The following is a 21240-nucleotide window of genomic DNA, read 5'->3' as shown; positions in this document are numbered from 1 at the left end:
AAGAGAAACAGTGAAAGCTTAAAAGGTTCAACTGAGATATATCTCGTCTTCTTCTTGGTTGTTGGAATACTTGGATGATAATCAAGGGCACTTCGAACATAAAAGTCAGCCTAGACAGATATACACGACTATATATATGTAATGTATATGTATATGTATCCAGCCCTCATTTACTCTTGCAGCCAAATATCAGAAATCGAGGGCAATTTTACACCTATATGCTATAAAACAACTTACACCCCTTGTAATATTTTTATATTCTTTTATATATATATATATATATATATATAATCTCCTTTTGCCCGTGGGAGGCAACAATAATAGGGCTGTGCGTTATAGGCTTTATTGCTTAATAGTGTACACAATTGTAAAAAAAGTAATGTAATGTAATTTAATTCAAATATCAATCCATTAAACAATATATATAGTCTTCGTTTGGAATGTCACTTTTCAAGTAAACCATATTCTTATTTGATCACATAAGAAGAGTCAAAACTATACATATTCACTTGGATCAGGGACGATTACTTTTCTGATCCAGGGCTGAACCCACAGTCATTAGATTCTGCTGCTTTCTCTCATTTTACGTTGTGTACGTGAGCTACACAAAAGAGTCCGATCACAATCGACCCTGAATAAGAAAAAAAAAACAAAACAAAACAAAAGCGAAATGATATGGTATACGTTGTCTTGGGTAAACGAAAGAGTTCTTTGCCAAAAAATCGAAATGTAAAACAATTGGGCAAAGATGCTGCGGCCTTCTGCAGTAGGTGTGCATGTATCGCGTCCTTTAGAAGCTGAGTCACATCACGCAAGTGTATAAAAAGTGTTTCCTTTTGGCGTCTGAAAGGGATCTTTAGGGTCTTATTTAGACAGACTGTCTATCTTGTGGAGGAGATCATCTGTGCGACAATCCTTTTCCGAGTTTGTGGCAATTTTTCTAGAGTATCAAAGGCCACTAAAAAATTGTGGGCAATGAATGATTTTATCCTGTGTGCCCGCGCGTTTATATGTTTATAAATATACAAGTATATAGCTATATACACACACACACAAACACACATTTGCAGATGTGGCAAGGTACACACATCGTATATTATCATTCGGTCTAGACGATCTTCCTGTTTGGCAACAGCCTGCCGGACATTCAAACCAAGAGCATAGATCGAAACGAGACGAGGGGGGCTGGTTGGAAAATCACGGAGAAGATGCTGCTTGTCGCGGTGCAAGGGGACCTTCTTCCTTTGCCAGTGAGGGTGAGGAAAGGAGGAGGGGTATCTTTTAAGGAGATTGCGTTTTTATTCCAGCTTCTTCAATCCAATGTCTTTGTCTTTGCTTCTTCTTTATTCCCCCTAATTCTTGTAAAAGTAGCACACTAATAACAGAAAAAAAATAACCCAAGCCGTTTCCCCTTCCCATCTCTTGGCTTTAAACAAGTATATCAATAGGCAACGCCACAAGACCAGTACCTAATTACTCATAATAGAGTACAAGTGCTCGTATAATGTATGTCAATAAGTCATACACAGAAAGAAAAGCCAAAAAAGAAAAGAGCTGCCAAATATCCAACCTTAACATCTCATTATTAGACCTTAACCATGACTCAGTCAAGCCACATAACCGATCTCGTTCAACTCTCACCAGATCCTTCACCAAATGATATTGCTGAGGTTCTTCGTCAACGGTATCTTAATGACCATTTCTACACAAGTATCAACCGGGCAGTTCTCATTGCCCTAAACCCCTACAAGCTGCACGACGGACCCCTCGCCAGTACTTCGGCCGACTATGTAGCAGAGTACAAAGACACTCAGTGCGCAAAAGCAAATCAATGGCGAGAACCTCATCTTTTCCAGCTTGTAAATCATGCCTATTTTCATATGCGAAGAACAAGTATCAACCAGTCTGTCTTATTTAGGTAATTATTCAAATTTACAATCATTTACTATTATTTATTTTCTAAATGGGCGCCTGTTTCTTTTTACTACTATTATTACTATTAAAAACATCAACAAAAACAACAACAAAAAACATGGATCGACCATGTTATTATCAATACCACTGCCATTGACATTATCAAAATATTACTCAAATATATATAAATTTACCAAATAATTATAATTATAATTATTAACAAACCAACAAAAAAAACCCCCTTCACTCCCCCTTTCAAAAACACCAAAAACAACCTCATCAACGACGACAACGACGGCAATTTCATTTGTAGTGGTGAGAGTGGAAGTGGAAAGTCTGAAAGATTCCGTCAGGCAGTCGGACATCTTATTGCCCTCAGCACGCACAAAAAGCAAACACGCCTCCAACAGCATTTGCAGAGCAGTCAAGTCTTACTCGATCTCTTTGGAAATGCAAAGACAACTGTGCATGATAATGCATCTAGATTGGCACAGTACTTAGAAGTTCACTTTACCGAAAGAGGCCGCATGGCTGGCGCAAAGTTCATGCCCTACGCTCTAGAGAAGTACCGCGTCACTATGGCAGCCCCGGATGAACGCAATTTCCATGTATTCTATGCTGTCCTTTCGGGTGCCTCTCCTGAAGAAAAAGCCCGATTAGGCCTGTCTGACTGGACTGCCTACCACTATCTGGCTCGGACATCGACCGCACGGGCTTCATCAATCGACGACAGCCAAAATTACGTCAATCTCAGAGCAGCACTAAAGACCCTTCTGTTCCACAAACATACTGTCACACAGCTCTTCCAGGTCTTAGCTGCAATCCTTCACCTTGGTAACCTTGTGTTCATTGAAGACCCTAACAATGCACAAGACGCAGCAATTATCAAGAACATGGATGCACTTACCACAGCTGCGGATCTACTCGGTGTCGATCCAAAGGCCTTGATGAGCACCCTCACTTATAAAAGTAAGCTGATCAAAAGGGATATCACTACTCTCTTTCTTGATCCTGCTCAGGCCACAATTCAGCGAGATGAACTGGCCCAGACACTCTATGTACTCGTCTTCACCTGGTTGACAGAACAGATCAACGACAAATTATCCGCAAAGGAAGGGTCCCACAGTTTGATAGGATTGTTGGATACACCTGGCATGACAGCCGTCCGTACCACGGCTCATGCATCATTCGATCAACTGGCCTTTAACTTCATTACCGAATCAATCCACCAGTTCATGCTTTCAAGTCTGTTCGAGCGTGATGTACACGAGTATGCTGAACAAGGTGTACCAATGCCCATGGAAGCTTGGCCAACAAATACCGCCACAGTCGATTTACTTGTCCACCCTGCTAAAGGTCTGTTTAGCATCCTAAACACTCAGGCCAATCGACAGGGTTCCCGACCGACAGACGATGTTCTGTTGGATCAATTTGCCAACGCAAATCGCAGTAGTTCAGATGGGATATTGCTTTCATTTAAGAAGAGTGACACTGGTGCTCGATTGTTCGCAATCCAGCATTTCTGGGCCCAGACAACCTACGATCCTCGTGGGCTCATGGACAGAAACGAAGATTACCTGTGCAATGACTTTATCGCCTTATTCCGTGGAAATGCATATAGTGCACCAACCACCAATGGACTTGTGGCCAGTTTGTTTAATGAACCAATGATCGAGGAAGACTACAGCATCCGCAACCGCGTCTCATCTCCCCAACTTGGTATCCGCCCCCTACAGTCCCCAACAAATCTCGACAAATCGGATGATAAGACTGCATCGAGATTGAGTGACTCAAGTGTACCAACTGTCGTGGACCAACTCATGAATGGAATCACAGATCTTACTCAGGCATTATCAAACACAATACCTTGGTTCGTTCTGTGTATGCGTCCCAACGAGCTCTCATTACCAAATTCTTGTGATGCCAAAAAGGTCACTGTTCAGATATCAAGCTTCCGCCTTACAGAGTTAATCCGAAGATTGCGAGTTAGCTACAATACCATATTTCCTATGGACGAGTTCTTTGATAGATATGGCATTGCCCTAACAATGCTTCTGGGTCAATCAATCGAAGCCGGAACGCTCAAAGAAAGGTGTAAACTGGTCGTCCATGCATTGGGATGGAATGAAACATATGCTGGTATTGGTCGTGATAAGGTGAGGCTTTCTTTTTTCAATAATCGTATAAAAGAATATAACTCTAAACCACAGCTACTGTTGTTGTTTGTCAGATATATCTTTCAAATAATGCTTTCCGTATTCTGGAAGACGAATTGAGAAGCACAGAGAAATCAGACTCTAAGAAGACAAAGATACCTACAGGAGGTAAAATAAAAATATATATACCAACATACAACTAATAATGCCACTTGATAACGTACTAACATATTCTCACCCTTTCACTCATTAGGAATGTCTTTGCGCCATCGCCGAGATAATTTCGATGGCTACTCTTTTAATGACGACCAAGTGTCTTCGGCTATGTCTAATGATGATTTCCTCGACGAAGCCAGTCCAGTAAATGACTTTCACGCCTCGGATCTTTTCTCTCCAAGTCAAAGTGATCCTACTGAAATCGAACGAAAAGCCGAGTACCCTCCTCCAGGCGAACCAGAGCACGAAGATGAACAAGATCAAATATCAAGCGAACGTCGAAAATGGCTCATCCTCGTATGGGGATTGACCTGGTGGGTTCCTTCTCCCTGTCTCCAATACTGTGGTGGTATGAAGCGTAAAGACATCCGTCTAGCCTGGCGTGAAAAACTGGCCTTGTGCATCCTTATCTTCCTCCTCTCAGCATCAATGGTAGTCTTTATCGTCTTCTTCGGACCCCTGATATGTCCCCAACAGGACGTCTACTCTTTCTCCGAACTCCAAAGCAAATCCGAAAAACAAAGTGCATATGTAGCCATTCGCGGCGAAGTGTTTGATCTAACAAAATTTGCGCCACATCATTGGGCTTCTGAGGTCATTCCTGACAGTACACTATTTGACTATGCTGGCAAGGACGCCACAAATTTATTTCCAGTTCAGGTCTCTGCTCTATGCGATGGTACTACCGGTGTTGTTTCTGATGAAATTGTGCTCGATTTTCAAGCCAACTTGACAGACCGAAATGCTGCCTACCATGATTTCCGATTCTTTACCAACGATTACCGCCCAGATTGGTATTTCGAGCAGATGGTCTACATGCGCAAGAACTATCGACTTGGATTTATGGGATATGAACCTTCGGATATCTTGCGACAGGCCACCAATGTTGTGAGCGTCGGTGATATCAGCACTCACAGACAATGGGCTATTCTTCATGGAGATGTCTATGATTTGACATACTATCTGATGGGTGGCCGTGCTCCTCGTGCCCCTGAAGGACAAATGCCACCCCCAAATTTGGACCTGAATTTTATGGACAATACCATTATCGAACTCTTCCGACAGTTGGCTGGTACAGACATTTCAGCTCATTTTGACGCACTTCCTATCGAAAAAGAGCTCCGAACAAGGCAGTTGGTGTGCTTGCGAAATCTCTTTTTTGTCGGCAAGCTAGACACACGTCGATCTATTCAGTGTCAGTTTGCAGAATACTTTTTGCTGATAATTACAGGTAAGGATGACTATAAACAAGAATATAACATACAATTTTTTTTTACTTATCATATGTTTATTCTTCATTAAAGGTTTCTTGTGTACCGTAATCGTCTTCAAGTTTATTGCTGCCCTTCAGCTTGGTGCCTTCCGTGAACCAGAAGATTACGACAAATTTATTATCTGTCAAGTGCCATGTTACACTGAGAGTGAAGAGTCATTAAGAATGACCATTGATTCCATTGCCGTTCTTCGATATGATGACAAGCGGAAACTACTGTTCTTAGTTTGTGATGGCATGTTGGTTGGTAGTGGTAACGATCGACCAACTCCTCGCATTGTCTTGGACATTCTCGGTGTTGATCCCAACATTGACCCAGAGCCTCTTTCATTCCTTTCGCTTGGTGATGGCATGAAGCAGCACAACATGGGTAAGATCTACTCTGGGCTTTATGAATGTTCTGGCCACGTCGTACCATACGTTGTTGTTGTCAAAGTTGGCGCCCCTTCAGAAAGACAGAAACCAGGAAACAGAGGAAAGCGTGATTCTCAGATGGTGCTGATGCGCTTCTTGAATAAAGTACACTTTGAGTCTGCGATGACACCCATGGAACTCGAAATATATCACCAGATCAAGAACGTAATTGGTGTTAACCCAAGCTTCTTTGAGTTTGTACTCATGGTGGATGCTGATACAGAGGTCATGCCAGAGTCTTTGAACCGAATGGTTTCGTGCTTTGTCCATGACAGCAAAATTATTGGCCTATGCGGTGAAACAGCCCTGTCGAACGAGAAAGACAGTTGGGTAACCATGATACAGGTTTATGAATACTACATCTCCCATTTCCTTGCCAAGGCTTTCGAGTCTCTCTTCGGTTCCGTCACTTGTCTTCCCGGATGTTTCTGTATGTACCGTATCAGATCACCGGCAAAAAATCAGCCTCTACTGGTGAGCAATCAGGTCATCGAGGACTACTCTGAAAACAAGGTCAACACACTTCATCAGAAAAACTTGCTCCATCTTGGTGAGGATCGTTACTTGACTACTCTTATTCTCAAGCACTTCCCTACCTACAAGACCAAATTCACTGCCGATGCTTCGTGTTTAACGAATGCCCCAGACCGCTGGAGTGTATTGCTGTCTCAGCGCCGTCGATGGATTAACTCTACTATTCACAATCTCGGCGAGCTCATTTTCCTACCCCAGCTATGTGGTTTCTGTTGTTTCTCTATGCGATTTGTAGTAATTCTCGATCTCCTCAGTACATTGGCAATGCCTGCAGTTGTATGCTATCTTGGTTATCTGATCTATCGGCTTGCGACCAATGCAGGCCAAGTACCTATGATTTCTATTATTACGCTTGGTGGTATCTATGGTCTTCAGGCCATTATCTTTATCGTTCGACGCAAGGTAAGACACTTTGTGTTTTGTTTTTTGAAATCACATTACTTGTTTTTAATATTATTACTATCATTCTATTTTAGTGGGAACATATTGGCTGGATGATTGTATATATTCTTGCTATTCCTATATTCTCCTTCTTTATCCCTATTTACTCCTTCTGGCATTTTGACGATTTCTCATGGGGTAACACTCGTGTGGTCGTGGGTGAAGGTGGCCAAAAGAAGGCACTCCCAGTAGACGAAGGCCGGTTTGACCCCAAGACCATCCCTCTCAAGAAATGGAGTGACCATGAGAATGAAATCTGGGAAAGTGGATCCATTGAAACCAAGGTCACTGCTGTAACTGCAACCAGTCGACGCACATTTGGATCACCAGCACCACCAGCCTACCCACCTTACCCAGCCAGTGTTAAGGGAGGTCCGGCAACAGTCTACAATGACGCCGCTAGTTTCCGTTATTCACCTGCCCATCTGAGGGCACCATCTGTCCTACCTCCCCTACAGCTGCCAATGATGAGTTCGCCTTCATTATACAGTGATGTTGCGAGCGGATATCATGAACCTTATCTGAATGGTCCAACTGATGATGAAATTCGTCGCGAGGTCCAACGCATTACCGCTTCAGCAGATCTTATGACAATGACTAAAAAACAAGTCCGTGAACAGCTTAGCCGACATTTTGGCATCGACATGGCGTATAGAAAAGACTTTATTAATTACTGTATCGAAGAAGCTCTTCATTTCTAGAGCATCATTTCGCTCTATTCATACATCACAATCTCCCCTCTTTCTCTCTATTTCTATTTCTTTCTATCTCTCTATCTCTCTATCTCTCTTTATTATTATTTCTATTATCATTTTCTATATTGCGTCGTGATTATCAACAAAACCCAAAATAAATCAATCAGTCTCCCCCTTCTCCTTCTTTCTTATTACACTTAATTGATCTTTATTTATATATGTATCCTGAAGGAATATATACTAGTCAGAAACAAATTGCATATTGGTCCTATTCATAATTTCTCTTATATACACGCATTATAAACTAATATTTTTGCTACATAATATTCATTCTATTGTTAATTATAAGCATATGAATAAATATATATATATATTTTAAAAAAAAAACCTGCTTTTCTATTTGTAAACTTCAATTTAAAGGCTTTAAATATATTTCATATAATACTGTATATCAAATGCCTGTATCCAATGATCCAAGACACTATCTTATAATTGATTAAAATTACTGTAACATACATAAAGATTACCGGAAAGATCATAAGAGAAAATACCCAAAAAAATGTACGGACATTGTAACCAACTAGGTAGGCTACCCTTACACCACATAGTTTTATATGTAAAATAAAATGACAATAATATGATCAAAAGAGCCAGAGGACGGTAGTAACCATTATGTATGATAAATTGCCTTAATTGGAGGAATTATACAATTTCTTATGATGTCATGGCCAGTAGAGAAAAATCTATTTTTTTTTTTCATATTTATAAAAAAAAACCCCGGTTTTTGGAATGCTATTGTTCTTACACGATGTGTTTTACAATATAGCTGCTATATAGAAATAAATAAAAGCTTTTTCCCGAGTTATTGGTTTAGCCCGTTGGCATAACAGGCTATCGTAAGCGTTGCTCGCAGGAAAACCAGCAATCTTACGGGGACGACATTTCCTGGCGTGGTACGACGTTTCTATCTAGCCGGACTAATTCATTGTGACTACTTGTCCGGGACCCGGTGTCTTTCTCCAATCCTTTAGAGCAAAATGGCGTGTCCTGAAAAATACAACACATTCATTGTACGAATTAACTTACTACTTTGTCCCCACACCTTGAGTGCTCATCAATCTCTCCATAGGCACCTACTTCCCCTTCTTTTGGAAAATACGGCCTGTTTTTGGGCAATTTAATAACGAAATGTTGTCTCATACAAAAAAAAACAAACAAATCCTGTATATTCGATTAATAGATGTTTGGGCCCTAAATTTAAACTTACTTGGGCCTAAAAATTCATAATAATTAATCATAACTAAACTCTGTATAAATAGCTGTCTATACAGAAAATTATAAGGAGTTGTTGTCATTACACACTTTGTGACGCAATATTATTGGCTATTTTATTATTTATTGGCCTTCTTACGCGTATCATGTCATTCTCTTTCTTTCACCTATTGTATCTATAATACCAGAGTTTGAAAGCACCAACTGTTAGGTAATTACCATCCAGCATTTTCTTTTTCTTTTTTTCAAAGCACAAAATAAAATCTCGATACCGATACTCGGTACCTTAGCTTTGTATTAACTTTTATAATAAGAATTGGTCCTTAGGGACCAGATATCATTTATTCCATGGCGGCAAAAAAGTCACACTTTGTGGTCCGGTAAAATCAAAATGTCGTCTACCACCAGGAAACGTCGTTCCCCTAAAACTAGCGTAGGAAAATACGTAAAGACTATATAAAGTATAGAACGAAAAACTGGGAAACATACGTTGTATTAGTTTTTAAGCTACGGCTTAAACTAGAGTGAAAAAAAAACTCGGTAATACTATGACATCGGTTAGAATGACAGTATTATTAGTGGCTCAAGCATCTGAATAGAAGAGAGCTAATAATATATTAAAGTTGGCTAAACTACAAGCAGAATATTTTTGCAGTAGGAGCTCAAACAATACCCATCAGATTATACACATATACAGAATGGTAGCACAGATACTTACTATATGATCAAATGTGGTAAATCAAAAGTAAAACACTTATTTACCCGCCAAGGATTTGTTTGTAGCCTGAGTATGGGTACCACACGAACCATGTCATTAATCTACATACCAAACGCATGGAAGAATATCTAAGGTGCTGAGATTCATTAATTTCAAACAAATCGTTTCACATAAAAGAAAAGGTCCATAGTCTAGTGCAGCTCTTTTCTGTATTTTCCCTTTTTTTTACTCTCTATTAACTTTTATATATAATAATGTCTGAACAACTCAAGAAACAAGCAATAATCCATGTGATTTTGTTTAACATTGATGAGAATCTATTCATCATGTCTACTGCAATAAAGGAAGGTGAGGACCATACACACACATATCAAGACAATATTATGATTGGTCTTAAAAACAACTGTCTTAGGTCTCAAGGAGGAAGGGATCGATTCCACAGTATTTGTCTCAAATACAAAAAACAAAGAAGGTTTATCAGAGACAATCCAACAATACGGCTTGAGTTTCATGGATGCTGAACATCCTAGTCAAGCCAGCAGCCTTGTTCTTGATCCTTCTTGGCATCAAGCACACTCACCCACAGATACAAAACTGTAAAACATAGACTTCGTAGCACTTTTATTTCCTTTCATTATGTCTTACATATTATTTTAATAGTGTGATGATGATCGGGACAGATGGGTGCAAAGCCAGAGATCTCAAACAAGAAGCCACAGCCACCTTTATTATCGGTATCAATAAAGGTGAGATGGTTAACATCCCAACCGGAACCGTAAATTACGGTTTCCCTCATGGGATGATAATCATCTCTTATGGGTTTTCAGACTTGCAGATTCTTAGATCTCGACAAGCAGAGGGCCCAGAAAAAGCGTGTATGTGTAAAGCTGTATATTGCTTTTGGTAGCATAGTTCAGCCATCTAATTTTTTTGCTTTGAATATAATATAGCGCCTTCTGAGAAAATGTCGTCTCGCTACAAGGAAGGCATAGTGCAAGCCAAAGAATTTGCTTCTCTCATAGCAACCAAGAGAAGCAGTTCAGGTAACAGAATCTACTACTGTTCAATTAGAGTATAAAAGCAGAAAAAAGCTTTTTTTTTTAAAAAAAAAATAACTAACTAAAATTTTCTCTCTCTCATAATAAAGCGGCTATTGTTGATGATGGGATCGAAGAGGACCACGGTAAGTTTAGGCATCTTATTATTATAAAAGTTGTAGCATATTTATGAAACATCTTTTCTAGGGATCGAACAAGTCCCTTCCCGTCAACTTCCCCCTGGTGGCAGAAATGCCAATGCAGTCCAGGGTGCTTTAGCTGCCAAACAGGCAGCAGATGTAGCTTTGACTGAGAAAGCAGCTGGGGGGCCTACCAGGTTCGATGAGGCCAGTGCTCATCACACAGGTAGCACACGTAATGTGCCACCTGAAAAAAACAATTCTGGAGTTCAGGATACGCCCAAAGAGAAAGCACGGACCTCTCGTTGGAAAAGACTGCTTTGTTGTAGATAATAATAAAAAAATTAATAACTATTATTTAAAGTCTACTTGGACTATCGACATTTAATTTTCATTCTGTAGCATTATTAATGATATTATTATTATTATTATTATTAAATATGATGATGATGATATTATTTTAATTAATGGTAATGGTAATAGCAAGTAGTAAGTAGTAGGAGTAGAGTAGTAATATATTCAAAAAAAAATATGTATCCAAACAAAATGCATAAATACAGCGTATAAATATATATCAATATAGATATGTCTAATGAAAAAAGAAATGGATTGGTTTGATATGGGTTCACTGGCTTATTAATTAGGAGCACTTTCCGTGCGGGTAACTGTTTTTTTCATAAAGTGCATAAATCGTGTTCCATATTCGAGTGGATTAACAGCAGAAATTGCATGCTGTATTAAATGTTACTAAAAGGGGATACTGTGTATGTAATCGTGGCTCTTACCTTGTCCTGAGTTAAACTTTTCCACAAATGCTCGGTTTTCTTGACAATATTATAAGGTGTCAATATATCAATAATGCCAACAAAATATATTTTATCTGCTGGATCATTGTTTTGCCCAGTTGAGAAAAATCCACCTTCTTCTGCATAGAATACACAATATCGACGTCTTTCAAAGAATGTCCGATTAGACAACAATGACCAAATAGACAACAATGACCTATTAAAGCAGACAATAGTCATACACTTACTCGTCTGATGGACTTTCTGGTAGTTCAGAGGATGATAGCTGGACAGGATTTACTGATTTGAGAGCCTTTCGTACCATGTCAGCCTTATTTTCTCGCTTGTGTGCTCGACTGCTAGAGTCACGATCACTCGGGCGTGTATCGGGCTAATATTAAATGAAGTGGAGTTGAGGGTCCTTGTTACACAACTCTATTTTATTTTGTTTACCTTTACGATGTGAAGACGATGATCACGGATACCTTCTCGGTTGCCACGCAACAAGTCGTGAATGCCGATCAATAGACTATAATCCATAATCTTCAATCGCTTCAGGAGCTATAAATAAATCCAAAAATAAAGGAAGAAAAAGGGGATTTGGTCACTTTTTTTTTGCTTGTTTACTTGGGAACGGCTTATGGATTTTTAGGTGTTACCTCTACATCTCTCTCGAGTTGTGTAATCAAAAGTTCACGCTTTAACGGCCCTAATTCTAACGTTTTGTGTCGCTGAACCCAGTTTTGGTCTTTCATTACCGCGTGGGGATTTTTGGAAATCTCTTCTTCGGGAGTAAGTCGACCAAAGGTAGACCCTTTAAGGTCATAAGTTTCATGAATATCTTTGTTTGCCGGAAAAACATTCCCCATAACCACAAAATGGATTTTGCGCCCATGCGGTAATTTAATACGATATAAACCATAGAAGCGACACAGGAGTGTATTCGGATTTTCACATACATGCTGTCAATGATCCAATCAACGACTGTCCTAATTGACTTCAAACCATATACCTCCCATTATCATCATTACCTGATAATATTTGCCAAGAACCTTCCGCATAAACTTGTGCTCGGTGTGGTGAATTGTCTTGATAATGAAGCGGTAATCTCGAGAATAATAGAAAAAACTCCCACTCTTTCCAGGTGAGCCCAATTCAGACAGAATATATTTGTTTGTAAGTGACATCTAAGGATCGTAATTTAGTTATTTATTACGTTTAAGGATTAACAAGACATTCGTCTTACCATATAGTCAGCAGGATCTATATGGAACTGTTCGCGAAGGTTTCTGAACACCCAGGGCGCATAGTCTTTAAATTTGAAGTCATACTTAACACCTGGAGTAAGTTCTGTGCCAGTGCTACGAAATACACAAATTAACACATATGGTGGCTACACAGAGCAACGTACACATCAAACACTAGTTTATGAGCCGCTCGAAAATCTTCTTCAGTCAGATCTCGCTTTATCTTTGCAGAAACTCGCCCAACCTAATAAAAAGCATAACCCAAAGTAGAATCACAAAAATAAAAATTAAGGGAGAGGAACCGATGAGCTCCTTACTGTTGATCATAATAATCATAAAGTTGGTGATATTTACAGCAATACGGATGCCTGTTAACATGTCGTACCTAGATAATAAGTAGATGAGTACCTATTATCTTACAAATTACTACATAGTACAAATGTGATTACATGAGCTGATAATTCGGATGCCCTTCTGCAACGCGCGTGCCAATTGCAACTCGCTCTTCATCTTCGAGATCATACAAATCTTCTGGGCTGGCAATTCGCCTTGAAACTCTTCGAGCAATTCTTCTTGCTTTTATCTCGGCAGCAAGGGCAGCTTGTTCGTCAGGATCAAGATCACCGAGATCAGGCGTAGTATGTCGAAGGGGTGTGGCAACTGAAAAGGTTGAAGGGGGTCTGATTCCACTTATGATCTTTGACTGAGGGGATAAGGAAGGATCGGCAATGGGACTATCGACAAGAGGAAATTCAGAGGGGGTATATGGAATAGCGACTTTAAGTCCATTTTCTGGTTGTCGCTGGCGTTGGTGGGTTGCATAAGATGATGCTGAGGGGTCAGTGTCTGGTGGTGGAGAAAGTGATCGTTGTGGTAAGCTTAGAGAGAGACGTTTATCAGAATTTTTGCTGGTACTTCTGAAGTGATTGGACTGTGGTAAAGAAGCGGTCGAGTGATCCAGTCGAAGTGCTTCTGATGCTAATTCAGGCATGGAGATGGGCTTTGAGATGGAGTCTGAGAATGCACTTGCGTGAAGTGATGGTCGCTTGGGTTCTGTCGGTGATATTCTGCTATTAGTAGTGTGGGGTTGGAAGATGGTGGCGGGCGACATGACGAGGTTTTTATACGATTGCAAACAAAAAGACGAAGAAAAAAAATAAATAAAGGGGGATGACCAGAATCTGTTGTTTATGGCTTCTAACGGGGAGGAAATAGCACGCGGAAATGGAGGGCGGGGAAAGAAAGCATGCCAGAGTCTCCTCTTTGGGAACACGATCGACAGACATCTTTCGTCTGACGTTGCACAGGCCGATGATGCAATCATTTCACTCGCTTATTGTTCAGAGCATTTTTTTTTAAAAAAAATTAATTTTTATACCAGAAAATGTTTGGCTTGTGATTGGACAGACTGTTTACCTTAGCATAAATACCAACAGGTAAAAAACGGACAGGCCACGTGAGACGTAGGGGGCTATATGAATTCATTTGTTCACTTGTGTACTCTTTATCTCTTTCTTCTCTACAATGACACCAGAAAATTCAGGATTCTACACTGTGGATGCTGATAAGCTCCACACCTCCCGAAAACCCTTCCATCTACAACGAAGGTTCCCTCAGCAACAGTCCTTGACTACGCTTGAGACTGCTGAGTTAAAGCGAGAGGCCTTTTTGCAAGAGCGACGAGAGAAACTTCATCAAAAGTTTCAACAAGTCCAATCCGTAGTACGACAGGTCAAGGCAAGACGTGAGCATCGGAAGATATCGATTCTAAAATCTCTTGAAACTGCCGAGCTTAATCGACGTACGCAAATGGAGGAAAGGAGAATGGCTAGTAAGAACCTTGTTGAAAGAGCCAAGGTCATAGCTAGTCAGAATATCCGCCGTCACCAGGCTGAACAAGAACGTCTCAGAGCCCGTCTCGAGAGCCGCCTCAAAGCATCCGAAGCCAGACGGCTTTGCCTTCAAGACCTGCGAACCTCCAAGATGGCCAGTCGCCGTAAACAGCCGCTAAAGGAAGAGAGCTTTGGACCGACCTCTAAGACCAAAGGAGTAAGCAAGCAGTCTCCCAAGATTTCCGTGAAAACCTGCCCTGAAACCGGACACACAAAGAAACAAGTTGGCTGGAGTTCTTTGTTAAAAGCCTACCAATCTCTTGGTCTTCCAGCCTTGACTTCCCAGGTCGATTTTAATGAACTTGGCCGTATTCTCCATCAATCGAGGGTAGTAACTGTAACTTCTAAAATGCTCTCGATAGCGCTATCTTTAGCCGATAAGGATAGTAGACGACGGGCACGCATTCTCCTGACAGCCTATATGATGCTTATGTGTCCACGTGAGATTCTGCAAGACAGGAATGGTAGTGAAGAACAGGTAAAAAAAAAAACAATCATTTTGTGTATTTATTTGGTTGGTCAAATGATGACTCATATCTTTCTAATAGATTTTGCTGACTAGTGCAAAAGATGTACTAGTACAGTTTGAGATTTGGATGGCTGCCCATGGCCCACACGCTGGACAAGTCGAAAGGCGAGTCTTTGCTGAAAGCTGGACAAGATATCGTAGCCTGTTTGAAGCATGGAAGAAGAGAGACCAAAAGAAACTGGTTGAGGATATGATCACATACTATCTCGAACTATCTAATGTGAAACGTAGCCTAGAAGAGCATGATGTAGAAGGGGTTGGTGCCCAACTTGAGAAACAACTTGAACAAGTCAAAGCCAAGATTGTTCAGGTCGGAGGCCCTGCCTCGTTGGAGCGACTAAACAACTTGGAATCTAAAAAGGGCACCCAAGAAGAAGTGAAGCAAGATAAAGAAGAGGATAAGGCACCCGTCTACAAACCCGATTTGTCAACTATCTTTGGCCCCTTTTCCAATATTCCTAATGAACGTCTTGCTCACGAGCTGATTGTGAGCCCTGATTTCAAGTTGCAACACAAAGAAATTACGCCTCTCGAGCAGCACGTCAAGACAATAGCCACAAAAGCCTTTTTTGATAAACTAGAGAATGAACTAGATAATGGAGACACCAGTTCTTTACCGGGCCTATTGGCTGACGTTCGTGAGGTAAGCCCCGTGTGTAATGATCACTAATTATTATATAATTATTATATAATTATTAGTAATTAAGAAAATTTTAATCTTAATTTGATTACATTTGAATTCACATAATTTTATTGTTTATTACTAACTTTCTTTTTATCAGCGCCTATTGGGTTTGTCACCTCTTGATGGTGATTTGCGGGAAACAATATTAGAAATCATGGATATAGAGCTAATTCAACAACAGGCTGCTAATAATACTTTGGATGTGAGCAAGTATATCCAAACTATAATTGATGCAATTGCTCAGCTATGTGCTCCCGTGAGAGATGAAGCTATTGCCGCCATTCGGGAAGGTAGTCAGCCGATAGTCCAAATACAACAGCTGTTGGAACTCCTGGACTTTATGGCACTTGACTTGGCTAACTTCAAACTGGCTGCTATCCGTCCTCACCTTGTCGAGATTGGAGTCGAGTATGAGCAGGACTTCTTTGCTAAGACCATATCTAACAACCCGGAAATGCCTATCACCAACATTTGGCTATGTAAAGCATTCCACCGTCTCCACGATATCTCTAGTCAGCGTAATCCAGAAAATGTCCAGCCACACCTCAACAGACCATCTCACAAGGCTGTTATAGAAGATGCTTTTGTAGCACTAGTTACTGCTTCCGACACAATTAATTCCGAGACTGTTCCCGAGACGCTATTGTGGGACGCGGACCGTCTTACTGGTTATCAGAATGATATTCAGGCTCTTGTTATTGTCGCATGCTTGCTTATGCTTGCCAAGAACTTTGGTTCTCCTGCCGACCCCCCTCAGCTTGCCACTACCCTATTCGAGCTCCTCAAAGACCACACTACAACCATCGATAATCTTTCCCTTGAAATCCAAAGAGGTCTTGATGAGAAGCGAAAGCCACTTGTACGCTCCATGGTAGACAAGACACTTTCTCACACTGATACAATTTATTTGCTGCTTACTCGTCGTGTTGCTACTATCATAAGAAGCTATCTTAATTCCCCACAAACCCTTACTCCTGCTGCTGCTGCAAGTCAGGGACTTGAGCATGTCTTCCAACCTCTCACTGAAGTATGTGCTAACCTGTATAGACTCGCAACTCACCATCGCAAAGTATATGGGTCCTGGTATGATACTATAATTTCTGAAGAAGAGGCTACAATTTCCTCTACTAGAGTAGATTAAAGTAAACCAGAATAGTGGAAGACATAATGATTATATATAGTGTATGTATATATAAATATATAAATTTATAAATATATATATATATATATAAGCATGTTTTTAAATTGAAGAATAAAAACAAAAGAGCAGGGGTTTATATATAAATATACAAATATAAAGAATGTAACGACAGCAAAAAGTAAATGGAAAAACAAAAGAGAATAAATGATAGTATTGATTAAAGAGTCTTAACCGAGTTATTTTCATCCATAACTAAGACTGTGCCAAACACATAGTCCCACAACTTGGAGGTAATGCCAAACCCGCTGTCATATTCCTTGTAATGATGTGCAATGTGATATCTCTTCATCTCTTTAAAATGGATTTTAAACACTTGGGCATGATGGAGGTAATAGTGTATAAGATCGTACAGGATATAACCCATAAATGCGCCCGCCACAAATCCATGTGCAATTTTTGGTATACAGACCAAGTGAGCAAGCCGAATGACAGGCGTTCCAATCAAGACTGTCAACGCAGGAGGCATTACCAGACGTAATCTTGAAGAAAATTTATACATATAAGGATTTGTACATGTAAACATTATTGTGCTGTACTTACCTATCCATTGGCATGTGGTGATGGATACCATGTAAGGTAAAATGTACCAATAAAGCTTTCGGGTGATCAGGCAATAGATCATCAAGATGGAATAGAAAACGGTGGAGACAATACTCGAGTAATGTCCAGAACAATACACCAGTCGCAAATGTCACACCTGTAACCATAACATCACTGTGACCTGTTTTGAGAGAACACCACAGTTGATAGACCACAAACGGAATCCAGATCAAAGGTACCATATACCATGACGTCCGCGACAAGACATCCATGGCTGGGTCACTGAAATATGGTACATAATAAGGTACATAACGTGGTCGGTGAACCTGCTCCAGATAAAATTTTTTGGAGTAAGTCGCGTTCCACAACTGAGGAAATAATGGTTTGCGCAAGTCGAGGAACGTTTCTTTCTCCTTTGCCTTGGTAACAAGAGGTTTTGTGACAGGAACAGGATTTTCTTTGGAAGGAAGGAGTTCGCCAATATAATACTCATTCAATATATCTTGAGTAGCATCCGAATGCACATGCAAGGTGGGATCGGACATGACATTTGTGACATCCGTGCCTGCAAATTGCATGACAATGTCCTGACCTCCTGGATGATCACCCACAAATGTTGTTACATCGTAGATTTTATTCTTGTAGATTATCCAGCAAGAACTCTCGCACGCATGTTCTGCGACCTGCTCTGCACTAAAATTTGGCATTGCAGGATCCTATCCAAGTATTTATAAGAATAAATAAAAACAAGAGAAAAGAGGTTGCAAATAAGAAGAAAAAGAATGCCCGGGAGCAAGCGGACAACTATAAGCACATCTGTATATATTTATATATAAATAACTATAAACACACGGCTCAACCGCGAAGGTGGTACGGACTCAAGCCCATTCGGTTCGGACAGTCAAAGAACAAAATAAAGAGTTTTTTTCTTCTTCTTTATATAAAGAATGATATATATATCTTTTAGTTGTTGGCAAAGAAGAAAAATAAAAAAAGGGGGAAAAGACCACATCTATGATTAGAAAGGGTATGGTTTCTATGTACAGAATGAAACAGTGAAATGAGAGCTTAAGAGAGAAATATAAAATTAAGAGCAAGGATCTCAATAAGCAAATTTCTTAAAGTGCACTGAATGAAATACAACAGGATATTAGTTAGAAGCTGTTAAACGTATACAACCACGCTTACCATTTCTCGGAAGTGCAAGATGCAGGAAAATAAGTTGTCCAGGTGAAATCTGAGTTGGGAAAGCTTCCAGGATTGATACAATGAGTTCCTCCATAAGTGGCACCATAATTGGCACATTGATCAGCCAAAATAAGCTACAAACTCAGCATGTTAGCCAAATAAATAATAATAATACAAACTTTAGATAGAAAGTTTTGCTTACTGTTTGGGGAAGTGGATAGAGTCTCAAGGCGTGATCATAGGCCCAGTAAATGGGGCGCGCCGACATAGCCAAGGGGCTCAAATGGCCTTGATCAATAATAGTACGAATAAGCTGTATTTGTACAAAACAAGTTAGTCAAACCAAAAAATCCAATCCAGAACCTTATATATATAGATATAAATATCAAACTTACATGTTTTTCAGGTTCGGACACAGTGCCCAATTGAGGATTTAATAAGACATTTCTCCACAGTCGAGATAGCAAATCCTCTCTAAATATCACAATATCTTGGGTACAGTAACGAATGCGACAAGGATTGGTAGTAAAGATGGCCTTTCGGACCTTCTGCTTGATGCGGGATGTGAAGCTGTCCGGAATTGGAGGCTGCGGTAAGGTATTCCCTCCCCAAGGATCGTGCATTCCAGGAACAAATACAAAATACGAATGTGTGGCAAGTGTAGGGAAACTAGCAATCATATCACCCAGTATGCTAAAATTATCTAAAAATAATTTGTATTAGATCAAGGCATCAGCCTACAATTTCTTCCTAGTAAAGTATAATTACCTCTATATTGAGCAGATTCATTGCTAGAAAAACTAAACGGTCTCTTGGTGAAGTTTCCCATCAGAATGAATGCCAATGGCACTTTTGTAGAGTCATAACCCTCAAACATTCTGCGTAGTGCATTCATAACCTAACACACGCATAATTAAGAGCTGTAATATAGTAGACATAGGAGATTAATCCTTTGTGCTTTACCTTGGGTTGGTCCAACCAGACATCTGAGACGATAACGAAAAATACATCATTATGAGAAGTTTCTTCTAATTTGAGAATATGCTATTTGATAATAAGAAACCCACAGGTTAGATTACACATATGTAGCCAAGAAATAGTTGGCATCTTACATTCTCTATCAAAGGCTGTGGTAATCCAGTAAAATCGACATGAGGAAATACGGAACTAGAGGATATGTATTAAGTTAGATACCTAACTAGAGTATATAGCACTCCCTTACTCTGTTACTTCTCGACTCTCAGGAGGTGGGAAACCTATTTCTTCTACATGAAAAATATGATCCTCTCCGTAAACACCATCTGCAATCACAAATGAATTATCTGTGAATAGTCCCTCTCCATATAGCTGTTTATTATAATTAGATACCGTGCAAAATATATATATATACATATACATACATGTATATTCACTTACACAATTAGAGAGATCCAACTCGATATTCGCATCTTCATCTTCCAAGAAAATTTTGCCTTCTTCCAACTGAGTCAGCATACCAAATAAAAGAAAATGCCCACGATCGTGTCCAATCAAAGATTTAATGGGTGTAATCTAATTTTTTTGTTGTAAAAATAAAGATTCTCATTGTTAGCCTCTTAATTTCAGAGGTTAGTCAAATACATTTTTCAATTACCTTCAAATAAGTATCATTATCTGACATCTGAGCTGATGAAGCGCAAAAGCTTTCATTTCTAAGTAATCTCTGTCGGATAATATTCAATCGCTCACAAAACATGTTTCCCTTTTCTCTTGGAGAAGCCAAAAGACTAGGGGGTTCGGATACTCTATAACCGAGTAAGATAAATCATTCCTTGTCAGAACATCATTATTGATTTATCCCATACATGCATCATAAAATAATTACTTTGTAAACGCTTTTCGATGATAATCATAAGTAAGTCGAGGAACATCAAACGAGTCTACAACATGGAAGTGTTGTGCGATATCAATTGCTTCCTTGACTTCATTAATCGACAGACTCTGAAGTGAATTGTCAATATCTTCGTCGGGCCTCGTAAAAGGTGTAAGTGCAGCTGAGGCAGCAGCAGACGTCTGTAAAGACTCGACCACTTCAACAAGAGACGATTTGTCCACGATCGTCATTGCCTTTTCTTTGAAATAATAGCATGTTAATCATTTAATCGATTTAGTGCTCAGACAAAAATAGATCTTGAAATCTCTACCATTGTATCGTTTTTTATAAGCCTTGACGATCTTCTCAAGCGATTCAGTCACTTGGTCATCATTTTCTAATAGATCCTCAAGATATCGACTGGCATCGACCTGTAAGTGTAATCCATGCCTCTTTTTGAATACATTAAAAATTGCTCGAGAGAGCTGTCGTTGTGTTGAATTCGACATGA

At 39.8% G+C, this 21240-nt stretch overlaps 7 protein-coding genes across 7 annotated transcripts; 3 read left to right on the top strand and 4 right to left on the bottom strand.

Annotated features, from left to right (window-relative positions):
- Positions 1–1598: 1598 nt before the first annotated feature.
- Positions 1599–7649, top strand: PHYBLDRAFT_17470 (chitin synthase; the record flags this gene model as incomplete). Its single annotated transcript, XM_018437321.1, has 6 exons — positions 1599–1918; positions 2228–4070; positions 4145–4238; positions 4324–5517; positions 5591–6909; positions 6984–7649. The coding sequence occupies 6 exons, from the start codon at positions 1599–1601 to the stop codon at positions 7647–7649; spliced, it is 5436 nt and encodes a 1811-aa protein (XP_018299083.1).
- A 310-nt stretch (positions 7650–7959) lies between these two features.
- PHYBLDRAFT_62091 (hypothetical protein) lies at positions 7960–9725 on the bottom strand (the record flags this gene model as incomplete). Its single annotated transcript, XM_018440898.1, has 8 exons — positions 7960–7975; positions 8160–8237; positions 8449–8472; positions 8575–8690; positions 8730–8864; positions 9232–9237; positions 9283–9367; positions 9634–9725. 8 exons carry the CDS (start codon positions 9723–9725, stop codon positions 7960–7962), a joined length of 552 nt encoding a protein of 183 aa, XP_018299082.1.
- Positions 9726–9887: 162 nt separating this feature from the next.
- PHYBLDRAFT_138587 (hypothetical protein) lies at positions 9888–11143 on the top strand (the record flags this gene model as incomplete). Its single annotated transcript, XM_018430026.1, has 6 exons — positions 9888–9981; positions 10046–10229; positions 10294–10508; positions 10584–10676; positions 10781–10816; positions 10878–11143. The coding sequence occupies 6 exons, from the start codon at positions 9888–9890 to the stop codon at positions 11141–11143; spliced, it is 888 nt and encodes a 295-aa protein (XP_018299081.1).
- A 321-nt stretch (positions 11144–11464) lies between these two features.
- On the bottom strand, positions 11465–13353 carry PHYBLDRAFT_97048 (hypothetical protein; the record flags this gene model as incomplete). Its single annotated transcript, XM_018443996.1, has 10 exons — positions 11465–11542; positions 11596–11761; positions 11844–11986; positions 12055–12156; positions 12255–12557; positions 12627–12782; positions 12842–12956; positions 13007–13086; positions 13197–13227; positions 13292–13353. Coding segments are annotated over 10 exons (1236 nt in total), but the record flags the coding sequence as incomplete, so codon positions are not given.
- Positions 13354–14366: 1013 nt separating this feature from the next.
- On the top strand, positions 14367–17089 carry PHYBLDRAFT_62088 (hypothetical protein; the record flags this gene model as incomplete). The annotated part of the gene is made up of 3 exons (XM_018440897.1): positions 14367–15212; positions 15283–15906; positions 16046–17089. 3 exons carry the CDS (start codon positions 14367–14369, stop codon positions 17087–17089), a joined length of 2514 nt encoding a protein of 837 aa, XP_018299079.1.
- Positions 17090–17117: 28 nt separating this feature from the next.
- On the bottom strand, positions 17118–18438 carry PHYBLDRAFT_157053 (hypothetical protein). Its single transcript, XM_018433555.1, has 2 exons — positions 17690–18438; positions 17118–17628 (listed from the first exon to the last, which is right to left on the bottom strand). Exons 1-2 carry the CDS (start codon positions 18394–18396, stop codon positions 17307–17309), a joined length of 1029 nt encoding a protein of 342 aa, XP_018299078.1. The 5' UTR covers positions 18397–18438; the 3' UTR covers positions 17118–17306.
- A 441-nt stretch (positions 18439–18879) lies between these two features.
- PHYBLDRAFT_87880 (hypothetical protein) lies at positions 18880–20827 on the bottom strand (the record flags this gene model as incomplete). The annotated part of the gene is made up of 10 exons (XM_018443679.1): positions 18880–19011; positions 19080–19190; positions 19273–19580; positions 19646–19775; positions 19841–19921; positions 19990–20044; positions 20100–20224; positions 20294–20428; positions 20511–20661; positions 20742–20827. Coding segments are annotated over 10 exons (1314 nt in total), but the record flags the coding sequence as incomplete, so codon positions are not given.
- Between the last annotated feature and the right edge of the window lie 413 nt (positions 20828–21240).

Source organism: Phycomyces blakesleeanus (genome assembly GCF_001638985.1).
Source record: "Phycomyces blakesleeanus NRRL 1555(-) unplaced genomic scaffold PHYBLscaffold_1, whole genome shotgun sequence".
In the NCBI taxonomy this organism is placed as follows: Eukaryota; Fungi; Mucoromycota; class Mucoromycetes; order Mucorales; family Phycomycetaceae; genus Phycomyces; species Phycomyces blakesleeanus.
The sequence above is the reverse complement of the archived record's forward strand: the minus strand, read 5'-3'. Positions and strand labels throughout refer to the sequence as shown.